General features: G+C 63.1%; 1 protein-coding gene across 5 annotated transcripts; it reads left to right on the top strand.

Moving 5' to 3' along the window:
* The first annotated feature begins 1448 nt into the window (after positions 1–1448).
* TOP3B (DNA topoisomerase III beta) lies at positions 1449–16755 on the top strand. Of its 5 annotated transcripts, none has more exons than XM_070385741.1 (18): positions 1449–1532; positions 4090–4244; positions 5186–5317; positions 6072–6178; positions 6950–7024; positions 7920–8116; positions 8251–8407; positions 8961–9074; positions 10310–10400; positions 10656–10810; positions 10908–11013; positions 11400–11546; positions 11620–11793; positions 12645–12773; positions 13237–13386; positions 13660–13760; positions 14170–14371; positions 14703–16755. In XM_070385741.1, exons 2-18 carry the CDS (start codon positions 4175–4177, stop codon positions 15179–15181), a joined length of 2586 nt encoding a protein of 861 aa, XP_070241842.1. In that variant the 5' UTR covers positions 1449–1532; positions 4090–4174; the 3' UTR covers positions 15182–16755. The 5 variants fall into 5 exon arrangements, with proteins under 5 accessions (XP_070241842.1, XP_070241841.1, XP_070241844.1 ...); XM_070385740.1 differs by having other exon boundaries at positions 1451–1532; positions 4037–4244; XM_070385742.1 differs by lacking the exon at positions 1449–1532 and adding an exon at positions 1635–1974.
* Positions 16756–17479: the final 724 nt, after the last annotated feature.

Below are 17479 nucleotides of genomic sequence, written 5' to 3'. Positions count from 1 at the left end.
AATATAGGTGGCCTGCAGATAGCTGAGTTTGCAGCTGGTGTTTGAAATGAGGGATGGGTTTTTTTGGGGTGGGGTTGTGTCCTGAATTTGCGCAAGTCCCCCTAACTCCACGTAGCCGGGGCCAGAATCACATTGCAGGACTCCTTTCGTGATCCAGTGGTTAAGAACTCGCCTGCCAGCACAGGGGACATGGGTTCGGTCCCTGGCGTGTGAAGGTTCCACACGCCCTGGGGCTGTTGTAGCCACGGGAAACAAACTCACTCAGAAGGACAATGCAAATAGTGGAGTGCAGTTTATTACACCGGCAGGCCCAAGGCAGACTCTCCTCTTAGCCAAGGACCCCGACCAGTTTTTGTGAAAACCTTATATACCCTAAGTGTATAAGGTTCCCTGAAACTAGTCTGAACAAAGGAAAAAGAAAGATACAGTCAAGGTTAACCCGTGATCATGCGCCTTATGGAGAAGGAAATGGCAACCCATTCCAGTGCTCTTGCCTGGAGAATCCCAGGGACGGGGGAGCCTGGTGGGCTGCCGTCTATGGGGCTGCACAGAGTCGGACACGACTGAAGCGACTTAGCAGCAGCAGCAGCATGTGCCTTAAGCCTAGGTAGTTAACAGTGGACAATTATCAATGGGCCTGGGGCCATACCCCAATAAGCAGAATAGAATGTATGACTCTATTCCATTACACAGATAATTAGGGTATTCTTTTAGGCATGGAGAGCTCTGGGGCTCTTCCTTCGGGGGGCCTGGTTTCCCAGTTGGTCTGTCGTTTCCATAGATACTGGGCATACAGAAAGTCCACAGTCTGGCCCAAGATGGAGTCCTGCTTTCAAGATAGAGCCTGTTCTGTTTCCTCCTTCAGGGCAACTAAAGCGGGTGCACCACAGCTGCTGCGCTGTGACCAGAGCCCGCGCTCTGCACAGGCCGCTGCGACGAGCAGCCTGCGCAAGGCAGTGAAGAGGAGCACCCCCTCCCCCAGCAAATGGAGAAGCCCCTGCACAGCAAAGACAGCACAACCAGAAATAAATAAAATTTAAACATTCTCCTTAAAGAAAGATATTAAAATAAAGCCACGGAAATGATTTTAAATCTCCTATAAAACCATTACTCTGACACAAAAGGTTATTTTTATTTTCCAATCTATTTTCCAGATAGGTTTTACATTAGCTCATCCACGCATTCCACAACGTTTATAGCATTCAAAGAAGCCTGCGATACACACATCGGTAGTTTTTAGTTTATTAACCGTAGATACGTCTTCATGCTTATCATCCAGTTTTCCTCTTCGTAGGTAATTGTCATTATTGCCTCCCCGCGGCGGGGTAAGAGTGAGATGGAAGGTTTTGGGGGGAAACCATGTGACCCCACGTGCTAGGGCCGACTGGAGGATCCGCCCCGGAACTCTCGAGCCTCGGAACCCACAAGTGCGGGCGTGAGGCGCCGGAGGGCAGAGGAGTGGAACACGCTGTCCGCGGACGGACCCGGAAGCACATGGCGGCGAGCCTCCAGGAGCGGGAGGCGGAACGCAGGTGAGCGGCGGGGCGCGGGTCCAGCCCCGCGGCTGGGCGTCGGTCCCGGGCCGGCTCGGCAGTCTCGGTGCCTCCTCCCGGGCGGGCGGGTTCGGGGAGTGTCCGGAGGGAGCGGACGCTGCGGCCAAGGCCCCTCTGCACCGAGAGGGGTCTGCGTCGCGGGTGGGGACTGAGGCGGCGTCGGGCGGGGTTGGGGTCCAGGCTCCGCCCCCGGCCCAGCCCGGCCCGGCCTGGCCTGGTCCCGTCCGGAGGGCGCCTGGGGTGTTCGAGAGGGCGGGGGCGGCGAAAGGCACTTGGCTAAGCAGATTCGCTGGAATCTTGAGCGCTGCTTTCTCCCGGCAGCCTCGTCTGGCTTCGCTGACGCTCAGAAGGGAACGTGAGGAGTCAGCCCGGCGTGGGCTTGGTGGTCAGCGAGCCGGGGGTCCTGAGAGCCTTGGCAAAGGTCTGACACTAGTCTCAGCTGTTCTGAACCTCAGTCTCAGTTCAGATCAGTTCAGTTCAGTCGCTCAGTCGTGTCCGACTTTGCGACCCGTGATGCCATCCAACCATCTCCTCCTTTGTCGTCCCCTTCTCCTCCTGCCTTCAGTCTTTGCCAGCATCAGGGTCTTTTCCAGTGAGTCAGCTCTTCGCATCAGGTGGCCAAAGTATTGGAGTTTCAGCTTCAGCATCAGTCCTTCCAGTGAACACTCAGGACTGATCCCCTTTAGGATGGACTGGTTGGATCTCCTTGCAGTCTAAGGGACTTTCAAGAGTCTTCTTCAACACCACAGTTCAAAAGCATCAATTCTTTGGTGGTCAGCTTTCTTTATAGTCCCAATTCTCACATCCATACATGACTACTGGAAAAACCATAGCCTTGATGAGACGGACCTTTGTTGGCAAAGTAACGTCTGTGCTTTTTATATGCTGTCTAGGTTAGTCATAACTTTCCTTCCAAGGAGTAAGCGTCTTTTAATTTCATGGCTGTAATCACCATCTGCAGTGATTTTGGAGCCCAAAAAAATAAAGTCAGCCAGTGTTTCCACTATTTCCCCATCTATTTGCCATGAAGTGATGGGACCGGATGCCATGATCTTAGTTTTCTGAATGTTGAGCTTTAAGCCAACTTTTTCACTCTTTTCTTTCACTTTCATCAAGAGGCTCTTCAGTTCTTCACTTTCTGCCATAAAGGTGGTGGTATCTGCATATCTGAGGTTATTGATATTTCTCCCAGCAATCTTGATTTCAGCTTGTGCTTCTTCCAGCCCGGTGTTTCTCCTGATGGACTCTGCATATAAGTTAAATAAGCAGGGTGACAATATACAGCCTTGACATACTCCTTTTCCTATTTGGAACCAATCTGTTGTTCCATGTCCAGTTCAAACTGTTGCTTCCTGACCTGCATACAGGTTTCTCAAGAGGCAGGTCAGGTGGTCTGGTATTCCCATCTCATTCAGAATTTTCCGGTTTATTGTGATCCACACAGTCAAAGGCTTTGGCATAGTCAATAAAGCAGAAGTAGATGTTTTTCTGGAACTCTCTTGCTTTCTCAGTGATCCAGGGGATGTTGGCAATTTGATCTCTGGTTCTTCTGCCTTTCCTAAAACCAGCTTGAACATCTGGAAGTTCACGGTTCACGTATTGCTGAAGCCTGCCTGGAGAATCTTGAGCATGACTTTACTCGCGTGTGAGATGAGCGCAACCTCAGTCTGCTCACAGTTTAAAGAATTCCAGTGAAGGTCTCGTAGTGAAAGTGAAAAGTGAAAGTCGCTCTGTCGTGTCCGACTCTTTGAGACCCCCTGGACTAGACAGTCTATGGAATTCTCCAGGCCAGAATACTGGAGTGGGTAGCCTTTTCCTTCTCCAGGGGGTCTTCCCAACCCAGGGATCGAACCTAGGTCTCCCGCATTGTGGGCGGATTCTTTACCAGCTGAGCCACCTGGGAAGGCCTTGTAGAATTGCTCATTAAAGATTCAACGAAGTGGTGTTTACAGCCATAGCACCGCCTACAGAGGAGGAGCTTAGAAAGGCTCCTTTCCTGACTGCCTAGATGTTTGAGTCAGTCACCAAGGTGGGAAATCCTCGGGGCTGTGTAGTTCCTGCTTTAGACCGCAGCGTTCCAGTTAACTGGCTCGCGCGCCCGGCTTGCAGATGTGGGGCAGGGCAGGAGGGGAGGTCGGTCAGAGCCTGTTGGGAAGGGCCAGGTGAGCGCTGCTGGGGGCTGTATCCCCTGGCTAAGCCGCTCAGGGCACCCTGAAGCTCAGCCAAGGTGGAGATGCCACTCCTGGCCCCGGGGGTAAGAGACAGCTCCACTGGAGGGGGTCAGGCCCAAAGCCCCCCTCCGCCCGCCTCAGGCTTCCTAGCGCAAATTTGGGGTCAAAATCAGCCTGGGGTCGTGGGGCCACCTCAGCTTCTCTGACAGGAAACCCTCGCCGGCCGGTTCAGTTGCTCCGGGCGGTTGTCTGAGACGCCCTCAGGTCTCCCCAGGCTCCTCTTTCTCACCTCCGGTGTGTTCGACCGCTCAGAGTGGCAGGTTGTGCCGGAAGCCTCGCTGTGGTTCGCCTGTCTTTCATCTCAGGAGTTGGGGTGACGCTGCTCCCACGCGGTGTCTGAGCCGTTTCCTGAGAGCGGAGTGAGGTGGGGCGCTGGCAGCCCGAGGCAAGATGAAGACCGTGCTCATGGTGGCCGAGAAGCCGTCCTTGGCCCAGTCCATCGCCAGGATCCTCTCTCGAGGTGGGAGGGCCTCTCCGGCGTCCGACGGCTTTGGTCTGGGAGCGTGAGCCTTCCTGCGTCCCCAGTCGGGCCTGCCTTCTCGCGAAGCGGCCCCAGGCCCCTGGAGTCGAGTCTGTTCGGGAACAGCGGGCATGGATGGAGCCCTCAGCTCCTGAGTCACTTGGTCCGTGTGGGGTGCAGTTTCCTCCGCACTCAGTGTGAGCTGGGTCTCCCCCAGGCACGACTCGGGGCCTGCGGCACGCAGGCCGCTGCAGGAGCAACGAGCAGGCAGCACGGCGGCACATTCGGGCCCGCGGCAGGCAGGCCGCTGCGGGAGCAACGAGCAGGCAGCGTGGCTGCTCTAACGGCAGAAGCCAGCCCTGCTGACTTGGGCAGGAAGCCCACTGGGAGGCCCCCGGCCCCAGCCTGGTCTGCCAAGGCCATGCCTGGGCGTCAGCACCACTGCCCCACGACACCCAGCCACACGCACGCCCCTCTTGCTACTCGAGAGCGCCACGAGGCTGAGCTGTAGCCTCAGGGCACCGGGAAGCGATAACGCCTGCCCTCGCCCCAGCCTGGCCCTGGGCACTTGGGTGCTGCAGACCCAGAGATGGCAGGTGTCTGCCTCGACCTCCTGTTGGTCCAGTGGCTAAGGGAAGAGGAGACCCCGGAGCAGCAGGCCGAGAAGTTGTGGTCTGGAGGGGAGGGGAGACTCGGACGTGCCTGGTCCCCAGAGGCCGAGAGAGACCAGGGACCCTCCGTGGAGTCAGGAGGCCACCCTGGGGTCGACAGTCAGGAAGTGTCTGGGGCATTTCTGGGGAGGGTCTGAAAGAGGCAGGACTCAAATTCCAGAGTGAACACAGAAGTGTGGAGAACAGCCCTCGAGCGGTCTCCGAGCACTGTGGGGCGGCCTGGCCTCGGGGAAGCTGCGTCAGGCCTGGCCTGCCTGTGCCCCTCCGCAGGCAGCATGTCCTCGCGCAAAGGGCTGAACGGGACCTGCTCGGTGCACGAGTACAGCGGGGCCTTCGCGGGGCAGCCGGCCCGCTTCAAGATGACGTCCGTCTGCGGCCACGTGATGACGCTGGACTTCCTGGGTGAGTGCCGCCCCATTCCACCGAGGAGCCCCGCCCCGCGCCGCCGCGGCCGGAGGAAGCCCGGGGTGGGCTCGGGGCAGAGAGGTTTGTCCAGAACCGGTGAGTCCGAGGCCAGCAGGCTGTGGGGGGCTGCCCTGCAGTCCCTGCCCCAGCAGTGGCCCTCGTGGAGGCGGTGGCCCGCATCTGAGCGGGAGCCTGGCCCGTGCGGGTGTTCTGGCACAGGCCGCTGCCTGCCAGGGGTGCCCATTGTCTCCGGTCACTTGGCGGTTGGCATCGGAAGTCCGGCGCCGGTGACCCGTGGGCTGGCTCCAGGGCCGCGGTTGCTGTGGGTCCGACTGGGACTCTGGGCCTCGCTGCTTGTCTAGTCTTCACTGTGGAGGGGCTGAGGACAGACCGTCGCCTGCCAGGATCGTCCAGGCCTCCTGCACCCCGAGCCTCAAGTAGAGAAGCGGGGGGCAGTGTACGGGACAAGGGGCCTGAGGACACTGAGGTCCCCCGGGATCCGTTGAGCACTTGTCAGGGCCGGCCAAGCGCTGGGCGGGGAGAGGGTGCAGACAGTGGCCGGAGGAGGAGACGGGGTGAGCGGCGTGACTCTTACCTGCGCGGTCAGCCCGCCAGGAGCGGCGCCCCCGCCGCCGGCCTGCCCAGAGCTGGCCAGCTCCTGAGCAAGGGAGGCCCTGCTCCAAGCCTCCCCATCCAGGCGTCGCGGGCCCTGTAGGTGTGACGTGTGACCTGACGTCGCGCTGTGCCGCAGGAAAGTACAACAAGTGGGATAAGGTGGACCCCGCCGAGCTGTTCAGCCAGGCCCCGACGGAGAAGAAGGAGGCCAACCCCAAGCTGAACATGGTGAAGTTCCTGCAGGTGCGTCTGCGGCTCCCGGGCCCCGCCTCCCGTCACAGCCCGGGCACCCCGGTCACCCAGCCCCCAGACCAGCCTCCTGCTTTTAAAATGGTTTGGTGGTGGCGGATTCTAAAGCAGAAGTAAACACGGGGACTTCCCTGGGAGTCCGGGGTTGAGAATCCGCCTGCCAGTGCGGGGGACGCGGGTTCGATCCCTGGTCGGGGAGGACCCCACGTGCTGCAGTATAACTGAGCTCAAGTGCCCTGAGTGCTGTGCCAGCGCTCCAGAGCCGGGGCTTCGTACCACGCCGTGACGAGACAGCAGCCCCCTCGCCACAACAAGAGAAAGCCACGCACAGCAGCGAGGCCCCAGTGCAGCCAGGAGCAAAAATAAGAAGAGGAAACTAAGAAATGAAGAATGATAAAAATAACTCAAAACCATGATAAAAGTTAGAAAAGATGAGTAAGGAGGAAGAAACAAATGTCTCTGTAATCTCACCATCTAAGACAGCGGCCTTAATGTTTAGTCATTCCAGTTCAGTATTTTTTTTTTTTTTTGATTCAATTTTGGGGATTAAGATCTCATGGCGTTTATTATGTTTTTTGGTCTAAAAACTAGCAGTTCTGAACTACACTCTTTGCTGAGAGGCCAAGCCGGCCAGTGACTCCACTTGGTGACTACTGCCCTGGGCTCCAGGCCTCTTGAGGGCAGTCTGGGGGGCTTGGGGCTGCGCACTCTGTGCCAGGCAGCGATGGGTGGGCCGGGCAGTGCACACCCCGTGTCTCTGTACAGGTGGAGGGCAGGGGCTGCGACTGCATCGTGCTGTGGCTGGACTGCGACAAGGAGGGCGAGAACATCTGCTTCGAGGTGAGGGGCTGGGGCCCGCGCAGCCGGCCGGCCTGCACCCCGCGGGCTGCCGCGATGGGGGCCAGGGCCCCAGCTCTGGAGATCCCGTGGATGCTGATGGTACAGGGGCTCTGCCTGGGGCAGGAGCGTCCCATCGCCGGCGGGCAGCTTGTGAGGAAGTGCTGGGGCAGGATTTCCCCGGCGGAGGGCTGCCCGGAGGGGAGCGTGGGTTCTGAGCGTCGGGCCCGGGCCCGTGCCGGGACTTCTGCCTTGGCGGCTGAGTGCCCTGTCGTACCCCTTCGCCCCTCTCCCCACCCCTGCCAGCTCTGTGCTCCACCATGATGCCCGCCCCACGTCTGCCACCCCCAGGGCGGGTGCCACTCCCAGGCTTCCCTCTGCAGGAGCCCCTCGGGCTGTGACCCCGCTGGTGCTCGGGGCCCTCTCCTGGCCCTGCCCCTGCGCCTCCCCTGGGCCCTCCGTGTGGGGTGGACACTGTCGTCCCCTGTGAGGAAGCTGCGTGGCCCGCAGACTCTGAGCAAGTCTGGGCTCCGGGACCCTAGGCCCGCCGGGCTGTGACCTGGAGCTGCTGCTGCTACCCGCCTGCTGCCTTGCCTTCTCTCCCGTCTCTCTTTCCTCCTATTGCTGGAGGGTCTCCCAGATGCCGCCCCCCTCCCCATGCTCGCCTTGAGAAGGTGGGCATAGCAGCCGGGATCTCTTGCGTCCTGGGCAGTAGAACCTCCTGATGGAGGGTGGAAGCCGCTGTGAGGAGAGGGGTGTGAGCACGGAGGGCAAGGGAGTGCGGTGGCCGGAGGCCTGCGGACACCAAGGCTGCAGAAGGCAGGGAGGTGGCCGGCCGGTGGGAGCGTGTGGGGCGGGTGCCTGGGCTAGCCGTGGGCGTCACCGCCGGGCCCCCCAGGTGCTGGACGCGGTGCTGCCCGTCATGAACCAGGCCCACAGCGGCGAGCAGACAGTGTTCCGGGCGCGCTTCAGCTCCATCACGGACACGGACATCTGCGCTGCCATGGCCCGCCTGGGTGAGCCCGACCACAACGAGGCGCTCTCGGTGGACGCGCGGCAGGAGCTGGACCTCCGCATCGGCTGCGCCTTCACGAGGTGCCCCCTGCCCCCCCCAGGCCCGACCAGAGACGGGAGACCGTCCGCCTTCTCAGTCCCTGAGACAGTTGTCTTGCCGAAGCGCGAGTGGGTGCCTGACCAAAGTGTCCTCGTTTCCCTGACCCCCTTCACAGGTTCCAGACTAAATACTTCCAGGGAAAATATGGCAACCTGGACAGCTCGCTCATCTCCTTTGGGCCGTGCCAGACCCCCACGCTGGGGTTCTGTGTGGAGAGGCACGACAAGATCCAGTCCTTCAAGCCAGAGACCTACTGGGTGCTACAGGCCAAGGTCCGCGGCCTTTTCCCGTTCACACTGGGACTTGCCGGGCTTGGGTGTAGCATCTGAGCACCTCCACTGTCATCGTGGTCCCCAGGCCCAGGGCACGGATGTGGGCGGCACCATGGGCCCAGGAGAGGGCTGTCTAACACAGGGTCAGGTCGCGGCTGGGGCAGTCGGGTCCAGGGACTGGACTGAGGGCCATGGGTCACTGGCCTTCCAGCTCCTAAAAAGCCTTGGAACACGTTTTCCTAGTAAGATAGACGGAAGGTTCTCGTGAGGTCTGAGTATGACACGGGGCCGCTGCAGTCCACGCGGGCCTGGGGTCCCCTGAGGGGGTGGGGCTGCGACGCCCCTGTGGACGTCAGCCTTGGCGCTGGGCTCCTGTCCTGAGACTGCCTCCCTCGTCTCAGCAGGAGGCTTCTGCCAGAGCAGCCTGTGCTCAGGGAGGGCTGGGCTGCGCCCCTGCGCAGCTCTGGCCATGAGCCCTTCCAGCCAGGCCCGGGTGGGGACCGCCCCGCGGGCGGTGGCTCACGCTGCCTCTGCTCCTGTCGCCCTCCTGCAGGTGGATGTTGACAAGGACCGCTCCCTCCTCCTGGACTGGGACCGTGTGCGCGTGTTCGACCGGGAGATCGCACAGATGTTCCTGAACATGACCAAGCTCGAGAAGGAGGCCCAGGTGGGCTGCTGGGAGCCACGGAGGCCTCTGCTGACCAGGGCGCAGGGTTCCCTCTGTCTCTCTGGAACACAGACACCTTTTAGAGAGAAGGCTGGTTGCTCCCACGCACGCCCCCCACCACGGTCCTGCCCTGGCCCCCCAGGCCGTGGCCGCCACACAGCTGCTTGGCCTGACCCGTGAATGTGCCCTGCGGGCGCCCGCTTGCTCAGGGGCTTCCACCCCGATGTCTGCCCTCGGTGGCATATCCAGCCAGTGGCCTCTGTGCCCGTCTAGAGCCCGCCCAGGGCCCACAGCCAGCACGGGCGCTCCGGGCCGTCGGCTCTCCTGGCCTCACCTGCCACGTTTCTCACTCGGGTCTCAGGAATTGCAAGTATGGCCGCGTGGCTGGTAGGAAGAGGTTGATGCCATGTGGCAGGGGGCTGGCCACGCGGGACTGGCAGGTCCGCGGCCGTGGTGGCTCGTGCCTGCAGTCGTGCCTTCCTGGGTCCTTCTTGCCCAGTGCAGTCGATTCAGGCACCGGAGCTGCTTCTAAAGCTGCCCTGCACTTCTGCCCGTGACGGCAACCACGTCTGGGCCTCCCCATTGTGATCGCAGCCTCCACTGCTGCGTCTGTCTGTCCAGAGCTCGGGGTGTGGCCCTCGCTAGGTTCACATGGGGTTGGCAGGGGTGAGCGTGGCGGCTGAGAAGCCTGGATCGCTTCTGCCGTAGGCAGGACGGTCATCTCTTCAACAGCCGTTCAGCCCAGAGGCTGAGCTGATTGCTCACCTTGCTTTTCCGCAAGTGGGAGCTGTTCACTGAAGTTCCTCCTGGTGACCCACAGTTAAAAGTTAGGAGATTTCATAGAAAAAGTTCCGACTTCGCTTTTCCTGACCAAGCAGAAGGTGTAGCTACACTTGCGGGCACCATGAGGAGCAGCAGCTGCCCCTGCGATGGGCCCTCACCCCAGGACCCCCGCCTTCCCCACAGACGGAGATGCTGGCTCCCGTCGGACCGCCAACGTGCAGCCCCTTCTCCTGACTCCTCTCCTCCTCCAGGGTTTCTCTCCTGAAAAATAGTCTCTAGAATTCCTGTTTGTTTTCCTTTCTTGGGCCTGAACAACCGTTCATTCGAGTCGCGAGGCCGCTGTAAAGGGAGTTAGAGAAGCCCAGAGGACGAATGAGAGTCACACCCTCAGCGACTCCTTTTGCACCTGCCCCGGCACTTGCCCGCCCTGCCCTGACCCCGCCCGTCCCCAGGTGGAGGCCACAAGCAGGAAGGAGAAGGCCAAGCAGCGGCCGCTGGCCCTGAACACCGTGGAGATGCTGCGTGTGGCCAGCTCAGCCCTGGGTGAGTGCGGGTACTACTCCTCTCTCAGGGTCTCATGACTTGGAAGCACAGGCTGCCTGGCGGGTAGGAAGGGATGTTTGCCAGCAGGCAAGGGGCCGGCCGTGTCTCGAGGGCCATGCTGGTCATCCGCGCCCTCCCTGCTGGGGAAGCTCAGCCTTGGGCTGGGCCTGCGGATGAGGGCACCAGCCTCCCAGGAGCCTGAGAGTCTAGCCTGGGGCACCCGGTGTCTGGGCGCTGAGCCTGCGTCTCTGACAGGAATGGGCCCGCAGCACGCCATGCAGACCGCCGAGCGGCTCTACACGCAGGGCTACATCAGCTACCCGCGCACCGAGACCACCCACTACCCCGAGAGCTTCGACCTGAAGGGGCCTCTGCGGCAGCAGGCCAACCACCCCTACTGGGCTGACACGGTGAGCCATGCTAGGCCAGGGCGGGCAGCCGTGCTCCCTGCAAGGGCTGGGGGCCATGCTGGGCTGACACCCTGCTCCATCCCGGCTGCCCCCACAGGTGAAGCGGCTCTTAGCAGAAGGTATCAACCGCCCACGGAAAGGCCACGACGCTGGCGACCATCCCCCCATCACCCCCATGAAGTCTGCCACGGAGGCCGAGTTAGGTATGGGGGCACCCCCAGATGGTCACACCCCCTGGCACACACGCACGCACACGTGCATCGAGCTTCAGAAGAGACCAGGGTGAGGCGCGCTGGTGACCCGATCTCTGCAGGGTCAGGCCCCATGGCAGCGTGGGGCCATCTGAAAGCTGTGCTCCATCGCCGGGCCATGACAGGAGTGCGGTGGTGGTGGGGGTGTGACGGGGGCAGGCGCTGCCTCGGGAGGCCCTGGGGCAGAAGGCCAGGCGGGGCAGGGCGGCGGGCTCCACCGTGGGGAGGCCTGGAGTCCCCCACCTCCAGGGGCTGGGCGCAGGGGCCCCAGTGCCGTAGCGGGAGCACGGGGCTGCCTGGAGCCGGAGCCTGGCGCTGAGCGGCCGCGCCCGTGGCAGGGGGCGAGGCTTGGCGGCTGTACGAATACATCACCCGGCACTTCATCGCCACCGTCAGCCACGACTGCAGGTACCTGCAGAGCAGCGTCTCCTTCCGGATCGGGCCCGAGCGCTTCACCTGCACGGGCAAGACCGTCATCTCCCCAGGTAGGGGCGGCGGGGGGGCGGCTCCCCCTCCACAGATACGTGGTGAGTGTCCTGAGGGCCGGTGTCTCTGCAGGCTTCACGGAGATCATGCCCTGGCAGAGCGTGCCCCTGGAGGAGAGCCTGCCCACCTGCCAGAAGGGCGACACCCTGGCCGTGGCCGAGGTCAAGCTGCTGGAGAAGCAGACGAGCCCGCCGGACTACCTGACCGAGGCTGAGCTCATCACCCTCATGGAGAAGCATGGCATCGGTGGGTCCCGCCCGGGGCCCCCACCCCGCCCAGGGCCCACTGCGGCCCGCCGAGCAGGGCAGCGCAGGGCAGCTGGGGACCCCAGCTGAGGCCTCCACCTCCGGACCTGGCCTTGGGGCTAGAGATGTGTCCTTGGCGCTACCTCCATCTCCAGGGCTGAGCGTTGGCCAAGGGGGCCACTGACTCGCCCGCAGGGAGGACATAAAGCTCAGGTCAAGTCCGTGGACAACAGGAAGGCCAAGGCCCCACAGCACTTTCCCTGGGGCTGGAAGCTCCACGTGGGGGCGGCATCCTCAGGAGCTTGTGTGGCCACTGCTGCACGGGTGAGGGGTCTCGCCCAGACCCCAGGCCCAGGGCTGTGACTCGAGTCCTCACACCCCTGGAGCCAGCCCCGTGCCCCAGGAGGGGCCCTGCCTTTCCCTGAGGCTTGGCTCTGGTGAACCGGGCCCCTAGAGGCTGATAGGCTCTGGACGGTTGTGGGACAGCCAGGCCATTCCGCAGTTACACGTGTCCCTGGGGCCGATCAGGAGGGGCCCCGAGGCCACGTAGCTGGCGGGTCTGCCAGGTGCTGGAGACCCACTTGGCAGCGGAGCTCTGTGTGCGTGGGTCAGGGCCCTGTTTCTGGAACTGTTCGTGTGCTGCGGGGCGAGGCGGGGAGAGGCTCGGGAGGTCACATTCATCAGACGCGAGGGGCGGGCGGCCGAGCTCCTTCACCTCTGAGCCACCCGGAGCCTCCGCGTCGGGTCCGCGGGACAGTCCGGGGCAGGCCTGCGAGCCGCTCTGGGGGGCGGGGCTGAGAAGCCGGCTTCGCAGCGCGGGCAGAGGGAGAGCCGAGTCCATGCTGTGCCCAGGGACGGACGCCAGCATCCCCGTGCACATCAACAACATCTGCCAGCGCAACTACGTGATCGTGGAGAGCGGGCGCCGGCTCAAGCCCACCAACCTGGGCATCGTCCTGGTGCATGGCTACTACAAGATCGGTGAGCCCCGGCCCCGCCCCCACCTCAGGGCACGCCCCGGCCACGCCCAGGGCCCCGTACCCGGCCACGCCTCCCACCCCGAGTCTGCCCCCAATCATGCCTCCCACTGCAGGCCACGCCCCCACTGCAGGGCCCACCCCGGCCATGCCTTCCATCCCAGGGCCTGCCCCGGCTGGGCTGATGGTCTCCTGGAAGTGTTGGGGTCTGAGAGCGGGGGCCTGGATTCCTGCAGACTGGCTCCTGGCCGGCCCTGGGGTCCTTAGTGCTGGACCGTGTATCTGCCCTGAGAGGTCCCCAGGGGCCGTGGGAGACAGCAGGGAGCTCAGCCGGACAGTCCGTCCGGTGACAGCACCCTGTGACTGGGTGCCCTGGTCCCCCTCGCAGGGCTCCTGGGGAGATCACAGGTGGGAGCCTACTCCTGCGCGCGGTGCGAGGTGCTCACAGCGCCCCCGCCCGCCCGCAGATGCCGAGCTGGTGCTGCCCACCATCCGCAGCGCCGTGGAGAAGCAGCTGAACCTGATCGCGCAGGGCAGAGCCGACTTCCGCCAAGTCCTGGGCCACACCCTGGACGTCTTCAAGAGGAAGTTCCACTACTTCGTGGACTCCATCGCGGGTGAGCGTGCCCCTTCCCTGCCCCTCAGCCGAGGGACCCGCCTCAGGGCTGTTATCCCCCTCGGGGAGACCCGCTCCCAGGCCCTGGCTCCAGGGGGCTGTCGGGACCCCAAGGCGAGCGTGGTGACAGCCCTCGGTGCACACGGCTCGTCTCACAAACGGGGCTGCCCTCGCCGTGCCGTCACCTACCGCCAGGGGCTGCCTGCCCAGTAAGCCAGCTGTGGGGAGGTGGCGGCCGGGGCTGGGCTGTGACTCCTGTCCCACTGGCTTGCAGGCATGGATGAACTGATGGAGGTGTCCTTCTCGCCCCTGGCGGCCACGGGCAAGCCCCTCTCCCGCTGCGGGAAGTGCCACCGGTTCATGAAGTACATCCAGGTAGGAGGGCGCGTGTGCACGCCAGGCAGTCTCGCCTCCCCGCGGCCTCGCTCCAGCAGCCTTCACGTGGAGTGACTGCGAGGCCCGGGCAGCTTCTCCAGCAGACACCCAGCGCTGCCCTCAGACCCAGCAGGGCGTGAGCCGTGGGGTCCCTGAACCATGTGCCGCCCACGCTCTCCTGACCTCGCGTTCTTCGCTGTCAAGGGAACGCACGCACACTGGGGTCTGAGCAGCGCCTTTGTGCGCGTGCAGCAGTGAGCACCCTGAGACTTGGTCATAGGGATCCTGAGAGGTCCTGGCAGCACTGCACACTGCCCACCACCCGCGAGTGTCCTGGGGAGACAGAGGGTGGGCAGGCGGGTCAGGAGGCCCCAGCAACCCCGTGACCCCTGCCCCCGACCCTGCCCAGGCCAAGCCGAGCCGCCTGCACTGCTCGCACTGCGACGAGACCTACACGCTGCCCCAGAACGGCACCATCAAGCTCTACAAGGAGCTGCGGTGCCCGCTGGACGACTTCGAGCTGGTCCTGTGGTCGTCGGGCTCCAGGGGCAAGAGCTACCCGCTGTGCCCCTACTGCTCCAACCACCCGCCCTTCCGGGACATGAAGAAGGGTGAGCCCCGCCCGCCCGCGCCACCCTGGACTCCGGCAGGGGCCCCCCCACCCGCAAGGGGGAACCCCTAGTCCCCACCCTTCTCAGGGAGACCTGTCCCTGCCTCCAGCGGCTTCCAGGGTGGCCAGTGGCCCCACCTGGGCCCCAGGAAGCGAGATAAAGGAGGGTGGACCCGACCGGGGGCCGCCTGGGGTGGGGGGATGGGGGCGGGGGAGACGTGAGGGTCGAGGAAGCCCTAGAGAAGCAGAGCCCAGGGCGCGTGCGCGGGGTGAGAGGAGGGGCTCCGCAGGGGTGGGGCCAATGTGTGTGCCTCACGCGGCCCTCCCCACAGGCACGGGCTGCAACGAGTGCACGCACCCCAGCTGCCAGCACTCGCTCAGCATGCTGGGCATCGGCCAGTGCGTGGAGTGCGAGAGCGGCGTGCTGGTGCTCGACCCCACCTCCGGCCCCAAGTGGCGCGTGGCCTGCAACAGGTGCAACGTGGTGGCCCACTGCTTCGAGAACGCCCACCGCGTGCGCGTGTCCGCCGAGACGTGCGCCGCCTGCGAGGCAGCCCTGCTGGACGTGGACTTCAACAAGGCCAAGTCCCCGCTGCCGGGCGACGGCACGCAGCACACGGGCTGCGTCTTCTGCGACCCGGTCTTCCAGGAGCTGGTGGAGCTGAAGCACGCAGCCTCCTGCCACCCCATGCACCGCGGGCCCGGGCGGAGGCAGGGCCGGGGCCGGGGCCGGGGCCGGAGGCCGGCGGGGAAGCCGGGTCCGCGCCGGCCCAAGGACAAGATGTCAGCCCTGGCCGCCTACTTCGTGTGATGGCCAGCAGGCTACGTGCCGCGGCCTCCGGGCCCCGGGGATCATTAAACGCGGTGTCTTCTGCAGAGCCAGCGGCTCCTCACAATCGCCTGCTGTCGGAGGGCTGTGCCCATCTCCTCGCCTCTCCCCTGTCCCGCACATGCCCCTGAGTGCCCGCCCCCTGAGTCCTGCAGGGGGGCCACTGCGCACAGAACCAGGAGCAGACCCAGTCCAGGGCAGCCGCCACGCTGCACGCGTGTGAGATGGGGCACGGTGTGTACATGTCAGGGTGCCTGGGCGCCGGGGAAGCAAGATGCTCCTGCCGCCCGCGCCCAGCTGTCCTAGGCTAGGGGGACGCCTCCCTGGGTGTTGGCCCTCACTCCACCCACTGCCCACTGCGTGGGTCTGCGTGTGGGGGCCCGCATGTGACCCTGGCACCCCCAGGCCTGTTCCCCTTCCAGTTCTCAAACAGGTGTCCCCTCAGGCAGAGGTGGGCAGCAGCAGACGGCAGGGTCAGGGGCCATACCACCTGCAGGACACAGGGCACCTGCCCGCTTCCCGTGCCCACTCCACCTGAGGGCGCCCCCTCAGCCCACCACAGCTCACCTTGGGACTTTGCCCCCTGCCAGGCCTCCGCCTGAGGGGCCCCCGTGAAACGCCTCCGCAAGCCTGCACGCGGGGCAGGTTGGAGCTGTGGTGCCCAGACACGGACCGCTACCTGGGTCGTAGGTTCGCCCGGGAGGCTGGAACTCTGGCAGGGTGAGCCAGGCCACGTGGGAGGCTCCTTTCCCAAGGGTAGAGCCGGGGCTGGAGCTGAGGTGGGCAGGAACTGGGCGGGAGGAGCTGACACTAGCCACAGGGCCGGTCAGCTCCTGGGCGTGGGGTTGGCCCAGTGCCCACTGGAGGAGGCACACTCCCAGCCAGGCAGCATGCCTTGCTTCCCCACCACCTCCCGGTGCTGGCCTTGGGGCATCAGTGCTCTGAGGGGTCTCGTGGGGGCCCACCCGGGAGGGCCCGTGGGATGTCGGCTGTCCCAGGAGCCCCTCACCCGCACAGCGGTCCTCAAACTTCAGTTCACGCTTGTTCTGGGTACACTTTGGGAAACACTGAGGCAGGGTCTCACAACAGCCCTGGAGGGTAGGTTGGCACCTATTGATGCCCTTTTTCCTGATATGGAAACTGGATATGGGACAGCTAAGGAACAACTTGAAGGTCACAGGTCATAAGCACTTAACCACAGGCCTTGCTGGGATCACCATGCTGACCTGCAGGCGGGGTCGGGCTGCAGGATCTAGGAAGGCCTGAGGAGAAGGGCCCCACCCTGCCTTCTCTGCCCAGATGCCCACTGCCTTCTAGATCCACCCCCTACCCAGTCTCTGTCCTTCCAAACCGACCAACTCTTAGTTCTCCAGACTCCTGTTAGTGAATCTTAGTTCCTGGGCCAGACACAGGCCGTGCGCCCACCTGGAGGTCAGGTGGGCAGGGCCCCAGTGGGGCTTTTGAGGGCTCTTCCAAAAAAGTTTATATTATGCTTTACGACTGCATTGATATAAAGATGAACATATTATATATTAAAACATTTTCTTTGACCTAAATGTTGTTTATCTTTCGGTGTTAAAATACTTCCAGGGAATTCCATGGCGGTCCAGTGGTTAGGACTCCCCACTTCCATGGCTGGGGACATGGTGGATCCCTGGTGGGGGAAGTAGTATCCCACAAGCTGTGTAGCATGGCCCCCAGTTTTTTCCCTTGGCTTCTAGGGTGGCAGAGAAGCGGCCCCCCGAAGATGTCCGGGTCCTGGGCCCTGGAACTGTTTTGCTCTTAGATGATGTGGTGAAGAGGAATCAGAGCTGCAAGCTGAACGAGGGCTGCTCACCTGACTTTAGAACAGATGACCCTGGGCCATCTGGGTGGCCCAAAGTCATCAAGAGGGTCTTCTTGGCTCCGAAGGTGGGGGACCATGAGCTAAGAGAGGCGGGGCAGTTAGAAACTGAAAAAGGAAGGAAAACAGATTCTCCTCTAGAGCCCCCAGAAAGGAAGGGCACCCTGATGACCCTTGAACGTAGGCCATTGAGACCCTGCAGGCTTCTGACCTCCAGGCCTGCAGATACTGTGTCAGTTTGTGGCAATACGAAATTAAGGGTCCCTAAAAGGGTCGTGAGCCCCGGGCAGTGCTGGGTGGCACCCCCGCTCCACCAGCCGCTGACCTGCTCTCGACTGTGCAAGCTGCCGAGTGTCTGGGCGTCCCCGAGGAAGGCTTTGTCCCCCTACCCGGCCGCCACGGGAGGAGGAGACCCGCGCCCTGCAGCGGCGGCCGCC

This window comes from Bos mutus, chromosome 17 (assembly GCF_027580195.1).
Source record: "Bos mutus isolate GX-2022 chromosome 17, NWIPB_WYAK_1.1, whole genome shotgun sequence".
NCBI classification, from domain to species: domain Eukaryota; kingdom Metazoa; phylum Chordata; class Mammalia; order Artiodactyla; family Bovidae; genus Bos; species Bos mutus.
This window is presented reverse-complemented; position numbering and strand designations above follow the sequence as displayed.